Raw genomic sequence first — 21,244 nt, forward strand, 5'->3', positions numbered from 1 at the left:
GCACTTATATACAGCATCAGTCACACCTCCCTCTCATCAGAGAGGAGTACTAGTCCACAGAGAGATTAGTGGAGGTTTTTGTTGTGTGGGAAGAGGAGCGAGTGCTAGTCCGAAGTGACTAGATGAGTCTTTTGGGTTATGTACCGAGACAAAGAGCTCGAGGGTGGACCCTTCACACAACCATTTGACACTAGTTCACTTGGGGGTAATAAAGTTCGTTCGTAATAGATGATGAGTACCTGCTCTACAAGGGTAGAGTTTGCGTACTAGCCTATTGGTGATTTTCAGGCCCAAATTCTTATCGAAAGTCATGATAGTCCTAGTGCTGGTCATCCCGGGATACATACGACCTATGTACTAGTCAAAAGACAATTTTATTGGCCTAGTTTAAGGACATCCAAGACTCTGTGCTGAAATGCAAGAAATGTCGGGTCAATAAGCATGAGCGCCTCAAGGTTAGAGGTTTGCTTCGTCTCACTGGATATTCCCAAAGGGAAATGAGAAAGTATTTCCATAGACTTTATCATTGGTTTACCTAGAACAAATCGAGGGAATGCTTTTGTTTGGATAGTGGTTGACAGATTGACCAAGATGGTCAAATTTATACCTACTTAAAAGACAGTGAAAACACTTGAGTTAACTAGGTTGTTCATCGAACATCTCTACAAACTATATGGCTTGCCTGTAGATATAGACTCTGATTGAGATAGGCAGTTCGATAGCCACTTTTGGAGGGAAGTCTTCAGAAAGCTAGAAGCTACTCTGAGCATGAGTACAATAGACCATCCACAGTTTGATGGTCAAACAGAAAGAGTCAACCAAGTATTAGAAGACATGCTCTGTGCGTATGTCAGTAAAAAGCAATCCAATTGGAAAGAGTACCTGCCACGTTTGGAGTTTGGTTATAACAATTCAAAACATTTTGTGATTGGATTTAGTCCATTCATGTTGATCTATGGATTCCACCCAAGATCTCCTATAGTCATAGTAGGGATAGAGAAGGAGAAGTTGCAGTCTGCCATGGAGTTCTTTGAAGACATGCAAGATATGCTGCAGGTAGCAAAAGATTGCATACGTAGCACACAAGATCGTGCGAAGATGTATGTAGACAAGGGTCGCAGAGAAGTGGCCTTTGAAGAAGGTGACTTTGTATATATGAAAGTCCCTACAAAGTTGGAGACTTTAAAGATGGGAAAGTGTGAAAAGCTTTCACATAGATATATTACGGTCCCTTTAAAATCCTTAAGAAGGTTAGTGGATTAGTGTACAAACTTGAGTTGTTGGAGAGCTCTCAAGTTCATCCTATTTTTCATGTCAGTAGACTGCAAAAAAACTGTTGAACACAGTTTCTCCAAGAATTTTGGTGGAGGTGATAGAACCACCATCTACTCTACATGAATCCGAGAGGATTCTCAGATTTAGAGATTGGAACACGAGGCATACTGTGTACCATGAGGCACTTGTTAAGTGGAAAGATTGCAAAGATGAGGCTTGTTCATCGTGGGAGCGCTTAAGTATGCTAGCCAAAAACTTTTCAGAGTTCATTTTTGCGGACTCTTCTTAAGGGTCTTCTTAAGGGGGGGTAATGTTATGTACTTGCAGCGGCTACATGTACGAGAGGCTCGATTGGCTTCGAGACTGTCCACCGGAGCGTGGACATCAAGCGAGCCGAGGTTCAGGGGTGAGGGCACCTAGGACAGAGTTTCATGGGCGACCAAGCATGTGTGGATAGGCAAGCCCCTATATATACTCGACAGTATCTCTTAGGCTAGGTGGTGATCCTGGGCTTCCCTCCTGTGCATGCGCGACTACATTGCTGTGAGTGACAGAGCTCCATGTGAGAGAGAGAGCGAGAGAGAGAGAGAGAGAGAGAGAGAGAGAGAGAGAGAGAGAGAGAGAGAGAGAGAGAGAGAGAGAGAGAGAGAGAGAGAGAGAGAGAGAGAGAGAGAGAGAGAGAGGAGCTGGGTGGGATGGAGAGGAGGAGATGAGCAACAATGGTGGTGGTGTGGTGAAGCTGGTGGGATAAGGATTTGTGAGAAAATTTGGCTTTAGCCCCTTGCAGAGTTTGACACATGGAGCTCCCTCCATGAAGCTTCCTTAAAAATCACACTCAGGATCTAAATTAGATAGGAGTTAGAGCCTCCAAAATGGATAGTATGGAGCTTATGGGAGTTTAAAGTAGCTAGTGCATGAAATTTGAAGGGGATTTCAATAAACCATATGATACTTTTTTACTTGCTAGAGGTGCGTAAAGGGAATGTTTTGGAGAGTCCACAGGGGGGAGAACTTATCAAAATACATACTCCAAAATCAAGCTTTAGAGGGGCCATTAGTGGAGAGGACTAATTATTATATTTTACACAATTTTAGTGGATTTTGTGCAAGTCTCGCTTATAAGTATTATGTTTTATGCGAGTGTTCTCTTTCGTTGTGCTTTTTGGTCTTTGATGTGATATATGTATTGTTGTTCGAGTGTGTATAGCATCAACTAGGTTTTTGGGAATTAAAATGGAAACTCTTTAGTGGTATCTGGATTGTAGCGTTGTCCAATTCTATAGAAGACACATGAGGAGTCTGGTTGTTTTTGTCTCTTCTGTTTTCATGAGTTGGGCTTTGTGTCTCGACTCTCTATATCTCATAAAGAAAGAGTACCATAAGCCTTTGGCCTTATACTCTATGACTCAATGAAGAGGACCGATCCCTCTTCTCGAATTAGCTCTCTAATTAGACAAACAACAAAAAGTCTCCCATTTCATGGTATTCAAGGATGTCATGCTTCTCGGTCTCAACCTCATGCATATCACATATTGTGCATGTTCACAACTCTTGGTTCTCATGTGTGGACGAAAACTCTCTCCTTGCTTTGATACCCAAAGCTGATGTATCAAGATCCTTAGTGCATGGGATATATGACTATTCAAGCAACATTCAAGCAACATGCCATGTTAATAAATCCCACTCTAAACCCATATGTCGTCACAATTAGAAAGTATACTTTGTATGCGATCATCTTTGTGGGGAGTATTTGTGGTTGTAACTTTGCCAAACATTATCTTTGATGACTCTATTGAGTTCTTGCCTTCTTGAAAATGTGTGGGGATGTCCCCCAATACTAAAATGGTGGCAAAACATCTATAGAGAGACTATGTGCTATAACCTACTTCATTGCTCTAGTACTCCAATTCTTAGCCCCTTGTGATACAATATACATGGATGGATACAAACAAAAATAGTTGGCTACCTTGGATCATGGTTCCAAAGTTGCGTGCCCTTTGTAAGCAGTCCAATGATAGGTGGGAAACTTTGAGAGGATGATATCTATACTTGTCCAAGAGAAGGTATTTATTAGTGAGTCAAAGAGAAGGTAATTTTTTGTTTTAATGTGCTGGCACTCTCTTAGAAGTTAGAAGCATTTCCTCTCTTGAGGAATTTTGGAGAGAGAAATCTTATGCTTATCTTTAAAAAAAATAAAAATAAAAATTTAAAAGATTATTTATTGACAAATTTTTATTTCAAGCCAAGCAGATCTCTTTGTAAATTTATTCAAACCCTCTGAAAGAAGTGAGAAATATTTTGTGAAGATGCGAGAGGAGAAGAGCAGTCCGGGCGAGGTGGTCCCGCCAGAGCAACTGCCCAAACCACATCGCTGCAATGACCGACTAGAGGACTTTGTTCAGGTTCTCTCTGCTACATTTTACAGCTTCACTCCCAAGAGAGACTCGTTATTTTTACCTGCAAACTCGATAGAATTTTAGTCACAATTTTACTTGCAAATCCAAACACAGCCCACCCATTTGCTAAAAACTTTGAGACACTTTTGATCCTGGTAAGTTGCAAATAACATTTTGCTATTCTATTTGCATGCCATGACTGTTGTGGTACATATCATGGTTGTCTAAGATAAAATAAATTTGGATTTGCTTGCTGCATGGATACTTGATTACATGCATTTAGGACAGCAAAGTGATGTCCTTTTTTCGGGGTGGTCGGGTTAGCAAGCCTTGTCCTGTATCAGGGCTTTCTCTGATGACCACCCACGAAGGGATCCCTCCTCCTTTCCCTACTCTAATGATTCAATCTAGAATGTGTTGTTTGAGTTCTGCTAGGAGACACATAGCCCGATGCATTTTTGTTTGATTAGCAGAACCGCCTTAACAAGAATGCTAGTTCGCAATTGCGGTGGTAACGACTGGGTAGTTAACAGCAGAGACTGCTTAGCCCCCACTAACCATTGTAATTGCATTCCTTCACAAAGGGGGCCTCACAAGTACAGGCTTCGTGACTTCCAACACTATCCCCTAAAGTTCATTTGTAATATAGCATTGATCCAACACTTGTTGCTTTATTAAATTTACCCATGTTTTGACTTGTTTGAGTTGTGTCAGGCAGCAGGTGGATAAGGGCTACCAATGCTAGTTAGCATGGCTAAGCATGACCAAGGGCCAATGTGAGCCTTATATAGGGAGGAAAGACAGTCACATAGTGAACTTGAAGCTGGGTTATTTTTGGTAATCTTTTTCAAGGTGGTAGGATAGAGGAGAAGACCAGGTACTACAGGTTTCCATCAATTTGTTTGGTGATGTTGTGATATGGGGACTTCAGGGTGAGAGAGTGAGAGACTGATGGAGAAGCAAACTTTACTTAGAATAATTTTGTGGAGAGATTCAAGTAGTGATTTCTCCCACCGGTGTACATACAAAACTGAAGAATGAGTACAAATGTTTACACTAGAGAGACGGAGAGACAATGGGGGAATTTTTCTTTTGTGGTACGAAACATACATAAGGGCTGCATGACCATTACCGGTTGTGCATTAAGAGGATGACTCAAACCAACTATGGAATTTAGATTACTCAACACAATAAATGATTACTCCAACACCACTCAAGGAGGGTTTTGTCCAGCACCCAGCTATAGGCTACACCAACACCACACTGGACTCCCAAACGCCTGGCGTTTCACCAGGTGTCAGGTTTGAGCCTGGAATAGGCTTGTTCCAGGTCCTGACTTCCCATGGATTTTGCCCATCGTAGAAAACTAGATCCTAAATCTTGCTGGTCTTTGTCAGAATGGCTAACAACATAGTGTCAATGGCTACTGCCTGTATAATTCGTCTGTGGTCAATTTCTGACAGCGTAGATATTGTGTTTAATGAACTCAAGCCGGCTGCATCGCTTCTATGCGGGGGAGACACGATGTTGCTGCCAATCCTCTACTAATGCATGAGGTGGTCAGACTTGGCCTAGATTCACAAGCCACACAGATTGTTGCCTTACCTTGCCACCAAGTACTCATGACAAGTGAGTCCACATTGATTGTTGACAGCATAGATATTGTGTTTAATGAACTCAAGTTGGCTTCGTTGCTTCTGTGCGGGGGAGACACCATGTTGCTCCCAACCCTCCATAATGCATGAGGTGGCCAGACTTGGCCTAGATCCACAAGCCACACAGATTGTTGCCTTACCTCGCCACCAAGAACTCATGACAAGTGAGTCCGCATGGATTGGCTACACGTGCTCAACACTCAGGTGATCCTACTAGTGCTCCTTTTAATTCGTCCAACTCTAGTTGACCCATGCCCAAGGCGGGGGGACGTGTAGACACCTCATGAAAGTGATGACGACTCTTGTCCTTTAGTTCATCACCACATGTCCTTGCTCCACATGGGACATTGCCACCTTTGTGTCATTCCCAAAGACCAACCAAAGGGATTTGTAGACCATGTCTCCACAATACCCTCCGTGACTCTGGAGCATAAGTTCAAGAGTCCTCCAACACTACCCACCGTGTATCCCATGGATGTTGTCTTTGCACTACCCACGTGTCTCCATGAGCGTAGGCACCCAGCCATTGCACCACCTGGGAGGGAATAGCGATCATTCAATCAGAGAGTCTGTAAACCTTGGACAATTCATAAACAAATCCAAGAAAAAATCCACTCTTCTTCTTGCATTGCTCTACAAGGGTTGGGTGTTCAAAACCACTTAAAACAAATAGCAAATGCATCAATTTTGCAAACTTAGAGTATACTTAGTTTTTCTTTTAGTGAACTGTGAGAGTCATCATCCAATTGAATTAAGGATTTCCTTTGCTAAGCCAAATATCCTTGTAGTGTAGAACACTTGTGCCTATGTGCTAGGTTTTTCCAGAGATAGGAAGAAGCGTGTGGAGGAATCACACATACACCACACACAAGTCCTAAACTATTGTTGTGTATTATGTACAAGAAAGAAGTAATACAACTGAAATTCAAGTTGAAACCGATCCCGTCAAGTGGGAATAGACTCCGTTGGACACCCACACGCGTAATAGCACAACTTAATATCACAATTTGAAATGGACAACTTAATAACAACTTGAAATTGAAATGAAATGGAATGAGATAGGTGGACACCAGCACTGGGGCCGGAACGGGCCGACCTCCCCGTCAATATATGATATATTTATTGGGAGTATTTAACAAATACAATGCTCCATGGGTTCAAAGAACCAGATGATGTCCATGTACAAATGAATACAGTACCAAACAAAAGGCTCGAAGTAGATATTCAAAGTAGAACGACCACTAGCGTGGTCCAGTCTCTACGGTCCTGTGCCTTCACTGGATTCCGCGGAGAGCGCCCCACTGGTGTTCCAAGACCACGCACAAACAAGCGCTCTCGTACTAACGCCTGGCTCTCCTGATCTCAGCACCTTTGGACCGTGGTTCTCCAAGAGCTTGGACTACCCGGCACCGAACGGGTGTTGCCGTGGAGAGAATCCCTTATCACATTTATCACAAAGTACTTTAATTAAATCTGAAAATTCACTTACTTGTAAATGGAAAACCAATACCCGGATGTGTCTGTCTGTGTGCAACCATGAGTGGAACACCAAGGTGCGACAGCATGAGGGGTAGTTGCCTGGGAAAAGGTATAGCCGCCGGCCGCTTGGTTGTAGAAACACAGCTGCTGGAGATGAACTCTCAGCCGCTTGCTGTGGAAAGCAGTGCAACTTGTATGGTCCCCTGACCGTAGATGCACACACACAGTCGCCTGGCTGTAGATGTACACACTAAGTCGTCTGGTTGTAGATGTACACACTAAGTCGTCTGGCTGCAAAAAGGAGGAGGAGGTGGTGTAGGCGCCTGCAGTAGATAGGCGCAACTTGATGTGCAGCCACCTGAGAACAGAGGCGCAGTTTTGCTGAAGAGGATACACAGTCGCCTGCCAAAAGAAACAGCGCAGAATTCTATATGGGAGGAGGGGCAGCGGCCATTGTGCAAAGGAGGCAGCCGCCGGTACGGGAAGAGAAACAGGAACACCTGGTTGCAGCCTGTTTTGGCCGCCTGCAGAGGATCGGGCAGCTTGCTGGGAAACAGGCGCAGCCGCCTGCAGCAAGTACAGTCGCCTGTATGGGAGGAAGAGCAGCCGCTGTGCAGGGGGAGGCAGCCGCCGGTTGGAGAGGAAAAAGGGCAGCCTGCTGATGAAAATGCGCAACCTGCTGGACCGAGGGAGGTGGCGCAGCCTGAAGGGTTGGAGGCGCTCGATCGTGTGTTTTCTTTTGTGGTCGCCATCTTTTTTTTAAGGTATTGGAGTGGAGTAAAACCATTTGATTTGGCTGGCTCCCCACGTTTGCATGTGGGCGGCCAGTTCCATGGTGGGATGGGTAGGTGACCATGCACCCACCCCCACACACACACAAGTGAAGTGTGGCTCCCCACCTTGGCCCCTAAGTGGGTGCCCACTTTTAAGTGAATGTGAACATATAACCTTATAAAATGAAAGGTTAGAGAATAAACTATTTAACCAACATGTGCAATACACTTACCACCTGTTCACACGCAACAAAACTTGTCAGAAGACAGAGCAAACTTCACGCCTAGGCGTCCCCGCTCAGTAAGTAACACGACAAACACGCAAACACAAAAATACAAGTCATGCGAAAACAGTTTAAAACATGCAAAACATGAGTGCATGTGCAAATAGTATCATGGACATATCTCCCATTCATGGAACAAGGACAAAATATCTGTCGGCACAAAAATGGCACGACGTAAAACATTAATCCTGGTCTTCCTATGGAGTGACAGTCCCATAGGTAAGACACAGTTCCAGGTACGAGCCTTCCTATGGAGTGACAATCCCATAGGCAAGACACAGCACGAATACTGGCTCTTCCATGGCGTGACAATCCCATGGATAGAACACAGTCCAGGTCATACACGGGTGGCACCAGTTTGGCTCCCGTCCATACGACACCTTCCTGCTAACACACGGGTGGCACCAATCTGGCTCCCGTCCATGTCAAGCAAAAATATTGGCCTCTTCACATGAGACACCGGCCTGGCCTCAAGTGAACAAGACACAAAAACTAGAGATGGACCAAATGGTCGGCCAATTGGTGACATCTCCCCGGGCTTCTAAAGAGTTGTCCTCAACTGAAAAGCCTTAAGATATGCGTGCAACAACTGTGGGTAGTCAACAAAATAGTCCTCATTTACCCATTTTGCATCAATAGGCAAATAATTTTTAAACTTCACAAGGTATCTCCTGGAAAGCTTCCCAGCTTTCGCTCCTTGTGAAAAACAATCTGTTCTGGCTGGAGGATCTCCTCAAGCTCATCAATCTCTGGCGGATCTTCTGTGACAGGCTCGTCAAGATCTGGCCCCACATATTTCCGAAATAGACTCACATGAAAAGCATTGTGAATCTTCCAGCGACTAGGTAAAGCAAGCCTGTAGGACACTTCATTGATCTTCTGAATCACCTTGAAGGGTCCATAATAGCGAGGAGAAAGCTTAGGATATGATCCTTCTCGCCCTAGCCTCTTTCGAAGCATAGCCTTCTCAAATTTCAGCAAAACCCAATCACCTTCTTTGACTTGCATGTCCCTTCTGTGCTTGTCGGCAGCCATTTTATGCTTATCTTGTGACATTGCAATGGCTGTCCGCACCTGACCAAAGGCTACATCCAAATCACGAACATATTCATCAGCTGCAAAAATCTCATCCTTTGTACGAAGGATGGGTGGCAATACCACTCTGCCATAAATAATCTCAAACGGAGCCTTTCCCGTGGAGGCATGGATTGTATTGTTGCAGGCAAACTCAACAAGTGGAAGATACTTCTCCCATGCAGTCTTTTGTTCTGCCACATAACATTTCAACAAATCCAACACAGCTGAATTTGCAGCTTCACTTTGGCCATCCGTTTGGGGATGATAAGCTGATGAAAACTCAAGTTTAATACCCATATTATCAAATAAAGCCCTCCAAAAGAGGCTTGTAGTTAGGCATACCATGATACTTGAAAATATTAGCAAGAAAAAGCTTTACCATATGATCAGCTTTAATGGTTTTCTTGACGGGCAAGAAATGAGCTTTGCTTGCTAAACCTGTCCACAATGGTCCAAATAGCATCATTCCCATGTTGGGATCTAGGCAAGTCCATAATAAAATCTATAGTAATACTTTCCCAAGGTTGCGAGAGAATAGGCAATGGCTGAAGCAAACCTGGAGGTTTTTGCCTGTCAAATTTCACCTTTTGGCAAGTAATACATGCACGCACATAAGCCTCAATGTCTTTACACATGCTTGGCCAAAAGAAATATCTCTGAATCATGCGTGTAGTAGGCATGATACCTCTATGACCAGGATAACGTGGAGCGTGACATTCGTCCATAACCTTTGGACGCAAATCCTTCACCACACATAGGCAATTATCCTTCATAAGATAACCCTCGTTGATAACATAAGAGGCATGTGAATGACCAGCCATCAAATCAGTCCATATATGGCAAAAATCAGCATCCAAATGATACAAATCTCTCACAGCAGATAAGTCGCCATGAGAGGCCACTGAGACTGCAGCTACATGAGGCCTCCTGGATAATGCATCGGCCACCACATTTTTCTTTCCTGGAGTATGCACAATCTGAAAATGAAACATGGAAAGAAAGTTTGCCATTCTCATCTGCTTCTCTGAAAGCTTTGTTTGAGATAGAAAGTATCTCAAGCTTTGATGATCTGTCTTGACTACAAATTCAGCCCCAAGAAGATAATGTTTCCATATCTTTAAGACATGAATTACAGCCAAGAGCTCTTTCTCAGCATGAATTACAGCCAAGAGCTCTTTCTCATAGATATCCATATGAAGCTCAGCATCATGCAAATGACGGCTCTCGTATGCAACTGCATGCCCTTCTTGATTTAGGACAGCTCCTATACAATCACCACAAGCATCACATTCAACTACGAATGACTTATGCAAGTCAGGAACAATCAATATTGGACCACATATGATAGCCTGCTTGAGCTGAAGAAAGCATCCTGTTCTTTTGAAGTCCATTTGAAAGTGGTTTTCTTCTTTGTGAGATCATGTAAAGGGGTGGCTATCATAGCAAAATGCCTTATGAAACGCCTATAGTACGAACATAATCCCAGAAAACTACGTACTTGATGTACGTTTTGCAATTCGGGCCAGTTCCGAATGGTCTCTATCTTTGCAGGATCCATTGTAACTCCATCCTTGGATACAATGTGTCCCAAATAATGAATCTCTGAAAGAAAGAACTCACTTTTCTTGGCATTAATGAAAAGTTTATGCTTCCGCAACTCTTCGAACACTGTGACCAAATGAGTTCTGTGTTCTTGCTCATTCTTGGAGAAAACCAAGATATCATCAAAGAATACTCTTGTGAATTTGCGATGGGGTCGAAATATCCTATCCATCATACGATTAAATGTGGCAGGAGCATTGGTGAGACCAAAAGGCATTACCAAAAATTCATATAGTCCAAAGGCTGTCCTGAATGCAGTTTTATGGACATCTTGTGGCACCACTCGTATCTGGTGATAACCACTCTTCAAATCAAGTCTGCTAAAACAAGCCGAACCATCAAGCTTATCCAAAATGTCATCAATACGCGGAATTGGGAATCTGTTCTTGATGATAAGCTTGTTTAAGGCTCTATAGTCCACACACATGCGGAATGATCCGTCCTTTTTTTGAACAAGAAGCACAGGAGAGCAATAAGGTGAGGAACTGGGCTGAACCAAACCTTTCTCTAAAAGCTCATTTACCTGCTTCATGATCTCTTCTTGTTGTGCAGCACTCACTCGGTATGCGGGTTTGTTAGGTGGAGAATTGCCTGGCACGAGATCTACGCGATGATCTTCGGGCCTTTGGGGAGGTAATTCACCTGGTAATGCATCAGCAAAACAGTCGTTGAATGCATGAAGAAAATTCAGCCTATCATTAGTCATAGCATCCACATGATCTGAAGTTGTTGGAAAGCAACGAGCTCTACGTCAATGAGAAGAAGTTGGAATTTTATTTGGAGGTTCACTACCTTGGATACATTATCAGTGCCGAGGGCACCTGACTTGATCCGGCCAAGGTGGCCGAGATTGTCAATTGGGAAGTACCACAGAATGCCTATGACATCAAATCTTTTGTGGGTATATGCCAGGCATATTCCACCCACATAGACAAGTTTTTTGACCTCTCGGCGAATCTCACCGATCTGCAGTCATTCAAGAACCTCAAGGTGGCTATGTTAGAAGCACCTTGTCTAGCGCTTGCCTCGTGGGACGAGTTGTTCCAAGCAGGGTTGTTTTTGTATGGCATACGACGGCTTATCATACGGAATACTGTACAGTACGATATTGTACGTACTAGTATGGTATTTTTCAGAATCTTTTTTTTTGGGTTTTTTTTTCAAAAAATATATATATATATATTTTGGGAGGTAATGGTGTTTTTTTCCCTTATCTATGGTTGTTTGAGCTTCCTCTGTACTATGATGCTTCCATCCTTTCTAAAATACTCCATATCTGGACTTGGAAATACCTAAGTTTATAACTATTTTTTTAAAACACCGTATTTTATCGTACGATAAGAATTTTTTTAATATCGTACCGTATTTTTCCGTACGGTATCGTATTGTATGAACTGTACGGTATCATACCTGACAACTATGGTTCCAAGTGATTATCGATGCGAGTAACATCACAATTGGAGGTGTGTTACAATAGAATGGCCATCGAGTAGCTTACATGTCTCGTAAGTTACTGCTTGCGGAAAAGAATTACTCAGTCTACGATTGGGAACTCCTCACAGTTATTTAGGCCTTAAAACATTGGAAACATTTTCTCTATGGCCGTGAAATTGAGATTCGCACTGACCATCATGCATCATGCTGGATTCAAACAATGCCAAGTGCACATTGGAGTGACCGCGTCAGCACCTGTCACAAAATTCCTCACAGCTTCTTTTTTTTACTGTTCATGTGTGGCATATGGAGCTTGACATGACATACATGTATGGCTGGTGGAGCCTGACATGGTGTGTCTGTATGGCTTATGGAGCAGCACATGCTAGTATACATGTATGGCTCATGGAGCCTGACATGATAGTACGTGTGTGACTTGTGGGGCTTGACATGGTGCACATGTATGGCTCATGGAGCCTGACATGATGTGATTTCTTGGGACTGGCTATCTTGGAGATTTTCTATATTTATGTTCTGGGAAGATTCCGAAAGGATCACGAGCCCTGGACATTTTACCTGATACAAGGTGTTTCTTCCAGACTAGTTGTACTCGTGTGTGTATGACTTTGATTTATATTTGGATGACTCGTTTTGTTTGCATGGACAATGCCTAAGATTACTGCTTGTGTTCTCCATGGACCGGGGATGCCTCGGCACTTTGTGGACATGTATGTGCACACCTGTTTGTGACTGACAGGTGTCACCATTTGGCCACCCAATTGGTCCAGTCCACCCGTGCTTTCTTATCATGTATGTACATTGGACTGGTGTCCATGGCAGTTGTTTATGCCGGGGATTGATGCCACTCATGTGATACTGTAGACTTGGCTTTCCGTTGGGACTTGTGCCTCCGTGTACAAGCCCGGAAATGCTTGGTGGATTGGTGTTTCTTTGGGTCTGGTACCTCGTGTACTTGCCTGGAGCACGTCTATTTTGGTATAGTCTCATGAACGGGGATTGTCCATACCAATGCTGCATTGCATAGCATCTTTATGTGCTTGCCTGCAAATGAAATTGCATGCTGTTTTCATGCCTGCATGACCTATGTGTAGTTCCGGGCTAGGGGACGCCCGCCCGTGAACCGTGCGTGTGAAACTGTTTGTTGACATGGTTGTGTGGCACGTGAACAGGTGGTAAGTATTACCCAATCTAGGCTCAAATAGCCCTTAGGACCTAGCCAATATTTATAAGTGAGTGCGTTCCCACTTCATTAAAGTTTGGGCGCCCAAAAGTCGCTTATAAATTATGACCGCTTCCAAGTTCACACTCACTGAAGTCCCGAGGTGGACAAGACTCAATGTCCAGGACCTGATCCTCCCCTTTTACTCATAAATGGGCATCTCCCCATGTCCCTGCACTTGATTGGACCCCAATTCACTTACTTATTAAGAGAAAATTCGTGTTTTCTCTTCATGAAGATTTTTGGAGGCTGAAAACTCTGTTTTTTCACCATTTCTCTCCATTTCCAAGCTCTCCATAGCCATACCCAACTTGCTAGGGTGTTTTCCAAGCTTCCAAGAGTGTTTCCAAAAAGTGCTAATCACTCTCATACTCACTCCCAATAACTGAAATTCAGCAAAACAGCTCTCTTTATTGCTGTAATTTCTGGTCTTTTTGCTGAAAAACCTTATTTCAGCTCTCCTTTCTCAAGTTGAACCATAGGGGAAGCTTTCCCAAGGTTCCCTTCATCCTCTTGAAGACTTTTGTCGCGAAGAAAGGCGACAAATCAAAGATCTCAACACTCCAAGGACTTCCATTGTGAACTTGATTCTCCCAAGATCAATATACTTTATTTGAGGGAGGGGTCGGCCGTTCAGGCTCATTGTGTGTCTCTTGTTAATTCAGCAATTTACTTCTTGTATTTGAGCAAGTGTCCATCAAATCTTAGTGTATTTAAGTGTAATGATTAGCATTGTGCTCAACCAAGTTACATTGGTATCAGAGCATACGGTTCTCTTTCACTTCTATCTCGAGAGACGATCACCGTGAACGCTAGCTATCTTTACACTTGGAACATTATGGACAGCCATACAATGAATGTTGGAGATGCTAACACAAGAGGCAGGGACAATGAAATGCATACTTCCAATGCGTTACAGGATGAGCAAACTCATGTGGTATACAATAGGGAACATGAATATGTGGGACAGCCGTCCCGTGGCAAAGAGAAGATGCAGGAAGAAGAGTCCATAGTCTTGAGGGGCTGAACTTACTCGTATGCAGGCTCTTCTCCATGCACAACAAGAAGAATTAAATCTCTACCGCCGCGAGGATCCATTGGTACATGACCGTTTGAAGGCCAAGAAAGCTGAATCTTATATGGATCATGCAATGGCAATGATTGCTCAAGAGTTGCACATGCAACCGAGGGATGCAGCACGTGCATACTTGGCTCGTACCGAGGATGCCTATGTAGAAAAGGCAACCATCCCACATGTCTTGGAATCCCCACAAGTGCCCGAACAAGAACTTATGTCTAAGAGGATGAATCTCCATGCTATGGGAGAGGAACAATCAGTGACTTCAAGCCATGCAGGAATAACTTATGTAGCCCGTGAAGGATACAATGTTTATGGCAGTGGTCAAAATGTATGTCAAATGCCATTGCCAGCTGAAAATGTGCATGCACAACACATGCAACATGGGTTGCAATTTTCTGTTGGTGCAGGTATTCCGCGTATCTCTCATGCCACTCATGCCTTCGAGTGTGCTCGTGAGGGAGAAGTTATGGCTGAAAATTTATCAATGCATGTTGAGGGGTCAGCCATGCCTCATGCTTACAGGGCACATGTATCTATGCCTTATGCATCACCTTTTGGTCCAAAAATGATGCTAGTCACACAGGGGCTATCCCAATGGACAAACATTGGGGAAAACATGTTGAGATGCACACACATGCATCAGAGTCTCGTGACTTCAAAGCCGGAGACAAATCTGTGAAGTTTGACACATATCATGGAGAATATGATGCATCAAAGGCACTTGCTTTTATTGCCTAGTTTGATATTGCTTTCAGTGATGAGGATTTCACTCAGAAATCCATGATCCGGCATGTAAGCATGTTCATGAAAGGCACTGTTGCCCATTGGTGGCTTACGGAGAAGCTCTCACCGAATCCTGTTAGATCACGGGAAGAGTTCAAGGAGAGGTTCTATGCTCAATTCTTGCCTTCCAATGCATTGAATGAGATAACAATGAAGTGGGATTGGGTAAAGCCAGATGAGGGGGAATTGGTAAATGCATATGTACAAAAGTTTTCGAAAGTGCTCTTGGTGGTGTCTCCATTTATGCATGTCACCGAGGCGGAAAGGAAGAGAAGGTTTCAATCGGGATTGCAACTCGTGTACAAAGCGGGACTACAAATGTATCCTGGTCATACCTTACACCAATTAATCGCAGCCGCCACCACCACCGAACAATTGGAACTCAAATTGAGTCGATCCAATAAGGCTAAACCCTCATTTCAAGGCAAAGAGAGGGCTGTCCAAAACCTGCAAAATGATGGACAGCCACTTATAAAGGACCAAAACCAAGATAAAAATGGTCCAAAGACTCAAAATAACACTACCAAGAAGCGTCCCTTCAAATCGAGAGACTATGGTCTCACTCCGGAACAGAAAAAGCAATATATGAGTGAGGGGAAATGCTTTACTTGTGGTAGCACCGAGCATATTGCAAAGGCATGCCCAAACAAGAAGAAGCGTGATAATGCAAATGCATCAAAGCCTAATGTGCATATGGTTCCGGATGTACAGGGCAACACTTCACATGATAGCAAAGATAGGATTGTATGTAAAGCTTGGGGACAGCTCAAAGATCAGCCCGCTTTGTTCATGTTTGATGATTGTGCATCTGAAAATTTCATATCCACACAGATGGCAGCTGCTTTGGGTATTGAAGTGGAGGACATGGGTCCTCAAATTGAAGCAGGGTTGCCTTTGTTGGTAGAGAAGTGCAGGTCATGCCTATTTTTGGCAAGTTGCGCATTCACATTCAAGGCTATGTGTCACCAATTGGCCGACCATTTGGTCCATTCCTAGTTTTTGCGTCTCGTTCACTTGAGGCCAGGCCGGTGTCTCGTGTGAAGAGGCCAGTATTTTGCTGACATGGACGGGAGCCAGACTGGTGCCACCCGTGTGTTAGCAGGATGGTGTCGTATGGACGGGAGCCAGATTAGTGCCACCCGTGTATGACCTGGACTGTGTTCGATCCATGGGACTGTCACGCCATGGAAGAGCCAGTATTCGTGCCGTGTTTTACCTATGGGACTGTCACACCTAGGGAAACTCGTGCCTGGAATTGTGTCTTACCTATGGGACTGTCACTCCATAGGAAGACCAAGATTTTATGTTTTTATGTCGTGCCAGTTTTGTGCCGACAGATATTTTGTACATGTTCCATGAACGGGAGATATGTCCATGTTACTATTTGCACATGCACACATGATTTGCATGTTTGAAACTGTTTTCGCATGACATGTATTCGTGTGTTTGCCTGTCTGACGTGTTACTTACTGAGCGGGGACGCCTGCCAGTGAGTCGTGAAGTGTGCTCTGTATTCTGACGAGTTTCAGTGCATGTGAACAGGTGGTAAGTATATAGTACATGTTGTTTAATGTTATTAAATTCTAACCCTTTGATTTATAAGGTTAGGGGTCCACACTTATTTAAAAGTGGGCACCCCCTTTGGGCACCCACTTTGGGGCCAAGGTGGGGAGCCTCACTTTTAAGTGAGTGTGGGGGTGGGCATGGTCACCTACCCCCACTAGACCCCCACATGCATGCGTAGAATCTCTAAGGTTATCTTCACTTCATTTTTTTTATTTAATATGGCTCTCCATCAAGCGTAAAAAAAATCATCGTTTTCCTTCTGGCGTGGAATTTCCATCAACCGGCGTTCATCTCTACGCTGCTGCTTCCCCCATACAGGCTGCGTACGGCTGCTTCTGTCCTCTCTACAGGTGGCTGAGTATACTTGCAGGCTGCTGCTTCCACTACGCCATCTCCTACAGGCTGCTGCTCATTCAGGCGATTACACCTGACTGCTGGCGGCTCCTATACCCTCCCAGCCGACTGCACACACTTCAGCCTGTTGCCCTTCCTCACAGGCGGCTGCCCCACTTCAGGCGCATCTCTGATTTTCCTCTACTGTTGGCTGCGCCTCCACTTCTACAGGCGGCTAGCGTTGACTTGTGGTGCGCTTCACACATAAGCATTGCTGCAGGCGGCCATCTCCATACAGCATACGCTGCCCTCTACAGGCGAATCCCCTGGTCTTGCAGGCTGCATGTTTTCACCAGCAAACTGCCCTTTCTTTTCTCTCTCAGGCGGCTGAGCTTACAGTGGGAGGCTATCTTCGGTTGGCAACTACACAAGCCTCTCCTTCTTTCACAGCAGGTGGCTGTGATCTTTTGCGGTGACTTTTGTCTTGGTGGTTCACCACGAGGCTACTGCTTCTTCATCACTTGGAAGACTTCATCATACTACAAGTAATGGTTTCATATCAACCATATTCAAGTAAGTGATTTTCAGATTTGAGTAAAGTATTATATGTTTAAATCTGGTAAAAGATTCGCCCCGCTCGGCCTACACCCGTTCGGTGCCGGGTTGTCCAAGCTATATGGGCGAACCTCGGTCCAAAGGTGCTGAGATCGGGAGAGCCAGGCGTTAGTACGAGAGCGCCTGTCTGTGCGTGGTCTCGGAACACCAGTGTGGTGCTCTCCGCGGAGTCCAGTGAAAGCATAGGACCGTAGCGATTGGACCACACCAGTGGTCGTACTGCTTCGAGTATTCATCATCGAAATCCGAGCCTACTTGTTTGGTATTGTCTTCATATGTACATGGACATTATCTGGTTCTCAGAACCCATGGAGCATTGTATTCATTAAATACTCCCAATAAATATATCATATATTGAGGGGGGGGTCGGCCCGTTCCGGCCCCAGTGCTGGTGTCCATTTTTCCATTTCTGCTCATTTAAATTCAAGTTGTTTTAAAGTTGTCCATTTCAAATTTGTGGTTTTAAAGTTGTGCTATTAAGCGTGTGGGTGTCCAACGGAGTCTTTCCCACTTGACGGGATCGGTTTCATTGGTATCAGAGCACGGTTGTTTCCCTCTTCCTAGTGGGGAAACGAACCTGTGTACTGGACATCCCGCTTCTAGCAAACTTTGAACACAATGGACAGCCAAGGCAACCCTTTGGAAGTGCCAAACTCGAGGGGTCCATCTAGTGCTTCTCGTGGGTCTGATGCCCTGCGTGGTAGGCACAAGCCCCTTGAAAGGGTTCTTGATAGTGAATCCAAAGGTCAACTGTCTCCAGGAAAGACAGTTATGCTTGAACAAGACCTTGATGCTATGAAAGCTGAAATGGAACATATGAGAAAACTTTTGCAGGCTCAAGAGCAAGAATTGAAGTTTTTGCATGAAGATCCTCATCTACAAAGTGCTATTGAAGCCAGGAAGGCAGATGCTATGGTTGATGTAACCTTTGAATCAATGGCTCGTGAAGTGGGCAAGAAACCAAGGGAGTTGGCACTTGCCTATCTCCTTCGCAAAGGTGATATCAAAGAGGGGGATGACGGGGAGCTGATTTTCAGAAATCCACCTCGTTTGAAGCATGGAGATCCCGCATCCCAGAGGCTAAAATCTTTTATGCAAAAGGAAGAGGTGACTGTCACCTCTCGTCATGCATCTTCTCCCCAAGGCACTAAGCCTGACAGATTTTTGTATGCCAGTGCTCATGGAGGGCACGAAAGTCACATGCATGCAAGAAATGTATCTCATGGTGACAGGTCTGCTTCCAGAAAAATTTTGCCTTCTGAGTTGTCTCATGGAGAGACTATCCCATATGCAGGTAAGTCACATGCATCTGAGCTTCGAGTTCGTGGAGCACATGCCACCGTGCCCCATGAAGCTTCTTTGACGGCCCATGGAGCCCATGCAGACAGGGCTACCCCGTTGGATAAGGGGAAAAGAAAAAGAGAGGACCATGAGCCTCATGCCAGGAAGCTCAAGGAGTTCAAAGCAGGTGATAAATCTGTCAAATTTGATGTCTTTCATGGTGAACATGATGCCTCTAAGGTGTTAGCTTTTGTGGCACAGTTCGACATTGCTTTTAGCGATGAAGACTTTACAGAAAAGTCGAAGGTGCGCCATGCTAGCATGTTTCTGAAAGGCACTGCTGCCCATTGGTGGATCACCGAAAAGATCACCAAGGATCCCATCTCTACTTGGAAGGAATTCAAAGATAGATTTTATGCTCAGTTCTTGCCACCCAATGCAGAGCAAACTCTCACTCAAAAATGGGATAGGCTGGAACAAAAAGATAATGAGAGTGTGCAACAGTATGTGAACAAATTTTGGAAAGTGTTGCTAGAAGTGACTCCCTTCATGCTAATCTTAGAGGATGAAAGAAAGAGGAAGTTTCGTTCTGGATTGCAACCTGCTTATAGATCGGGTATTGAATTGCACCCAAAACATACGTTGCAACAACTCACAGCTTCTGCTCTTGCTACGGAGCAATTGGTGCTCAAGATCAAGCAGGATCAAGGAGGTTCCAAGGCGAAGGACAAGGCTGTCCCAAATCAGCAAAAGGGTGGACAGCCACCTAAAAAGAACTTCCGGGAGTCCTACAAGGGTGGTAAAGCTGAAAATAAAGAACAGGGCCCAAGAAAGAACAAATTCGGCTTAACCCCGGAGCAAAGAGAGCAATATGCTAAGGATGGAAAATGCTTTTCTTGTGGTAGCAAAGACCACATGTTCCGACAATGCCCAGATCGTAAACCAAAGCACGAGGACAAGCACACCAAAGCAAATGTTCATGCAGTTCCTGATGTGCAAGGTAATACAGGTCATGATGCTAAAGAGAGAATGGTTTGCAAGGCTTGGGGGCAAATCAAGGATCAGCCCGCACTCTTCATGTTTGATGACTGTGCAACTGACAATTTCATCTCTATGCAAATGGCAGCTGCATTGGGTATTGAGGTTGAAAACATGGGACCTCAGATTGAAGCTGAAGCTGCATTTATTGGTAAAGAGGTGCAGGTTACCCCTTTGATTGGGAAGTTGCGTATCCATATACAGGGCTACCTTGATAATGAGCATTTCCTAGTTGCTCCACTGAATGGATGTGATGTATTGTTGGGCAAGCCGTGGCATCATAGACTTGAGCCCCGCAAAGACTACAAGTCTAATATGATTTCTTTTATGCATAAAAGCCGCATGCATTTTATTGATGCTGGCAAAGAAGGGGATTCCATCCCACTTGTATCACACATCCAAATTAATAAAGCAATGAAAAAGAGTCTTTCAGCGTACTTGGTTTTTGTGCGTGATAGTCTTGTGCCAAATCATCAAAATGTGGATGCTATGTCTAATGATAGGCTGAATTTTCTCAATGCATTCAAAGACTGTTTTGCTGACTCGTTGCCAGGTGAATTACCTCCCCAAAGGCCCGAAGATCACCGCATAGATCTTGTGCCAGGTAGTTCTCCACCTAACAAACCCGCATACCGAGTGAGTGCTGCACAACAAGAAGAAATTATGAAGCAGGTAAACGAGCTTTTAGAGAAAGGTTTGGTTCAGCCCAGTTCCTCACCTTACTGCTCTCCTGTGCTTCTTGTTCAAAAGAAGGACGGATCATTCCGTATGTGTGTAGACTATAGAGCTTTGAACAAGCTTACCATCAAGAACAGATTTCCTATTCCACGTATTGATGATATCCTGGATAAGCTTGATGGCTCAGCTTGCTTTAGCAGACTTGATTTGAAGAGTGGTTATCACCAGATACGCGTGGTGCCACAAGATGTCCATAAGACTGCATTCAAGACAGCCTTCGGATTATATGAATTCTTGGTAATGCCTTTTGGTCTCACCAATGCTCCTGCTACTTTTAATCGTATGATGGATAGGATATTCCGATCCCATCGCAAGTTTACAGGAGTCTTCTTTAATGATATCTTGGTTTTCTCCAAGAATGAACAGAAACACAGAACTCATTTGGTCACAGTGTTCGAAGAGTTGCGGAAACATAAACTTTTCGTCAATGCCAAGAAAAGTGAGTTTTTCCTTTCAGAGATTCATTATCTAGGACATATTGTATCCAAGGATGGAGTTACAATGGATCCTGCAAAGATAGAGACCATTCGGAATTGGCCCGAATTGCAAAACGTACATCAAGTACGTAGTTTTCTGGGATTATGTTCGTACTAT

At 44.2% G+C, this 21,244-nt stretch overlaps 1 protein-coding gene across 1 annotated transcript in view; it reads left to right on the forward strand.

The window, feature by feature from the left end:
* Positions 1 to 3,529: 3,529 nt before the first annotated feature.
* The window catches only part of LOC147606266 (hexokinase-1 protein), a 50,238-nt gene continuing 32,523 nt past the window's right edge, over positions 3,530 to 21,244 (forward strand). The window contains exon 1 of the mRNA XM_086792853.1: positions 3,530 to 3,677. Coding sequence (XP_086648979.1) covers positions 3,582 to 3,677 — 96 coding nt within the window. The 5' untranslated portion in view covers positions 3,530 to 3,581. The remainder of the gene's footprint in view (positions 3,678 to 21,244) is intronic.

This window comes from Cibotium barometz, chromosome 58, assembly GCF_041138505.1.
Source record: "Cibotium barometz isolate CiBa-2024 chromosome 58, ASM4113850v1, whole genome shotgun sequence".
Classification (NCBI taxonomy): Eukaryota; Viridiplantae; Streptophyta; class Polypodiopsida; order Cyatheales; family Cibotiaceae; genus Cibotium; species Cibotium barometz.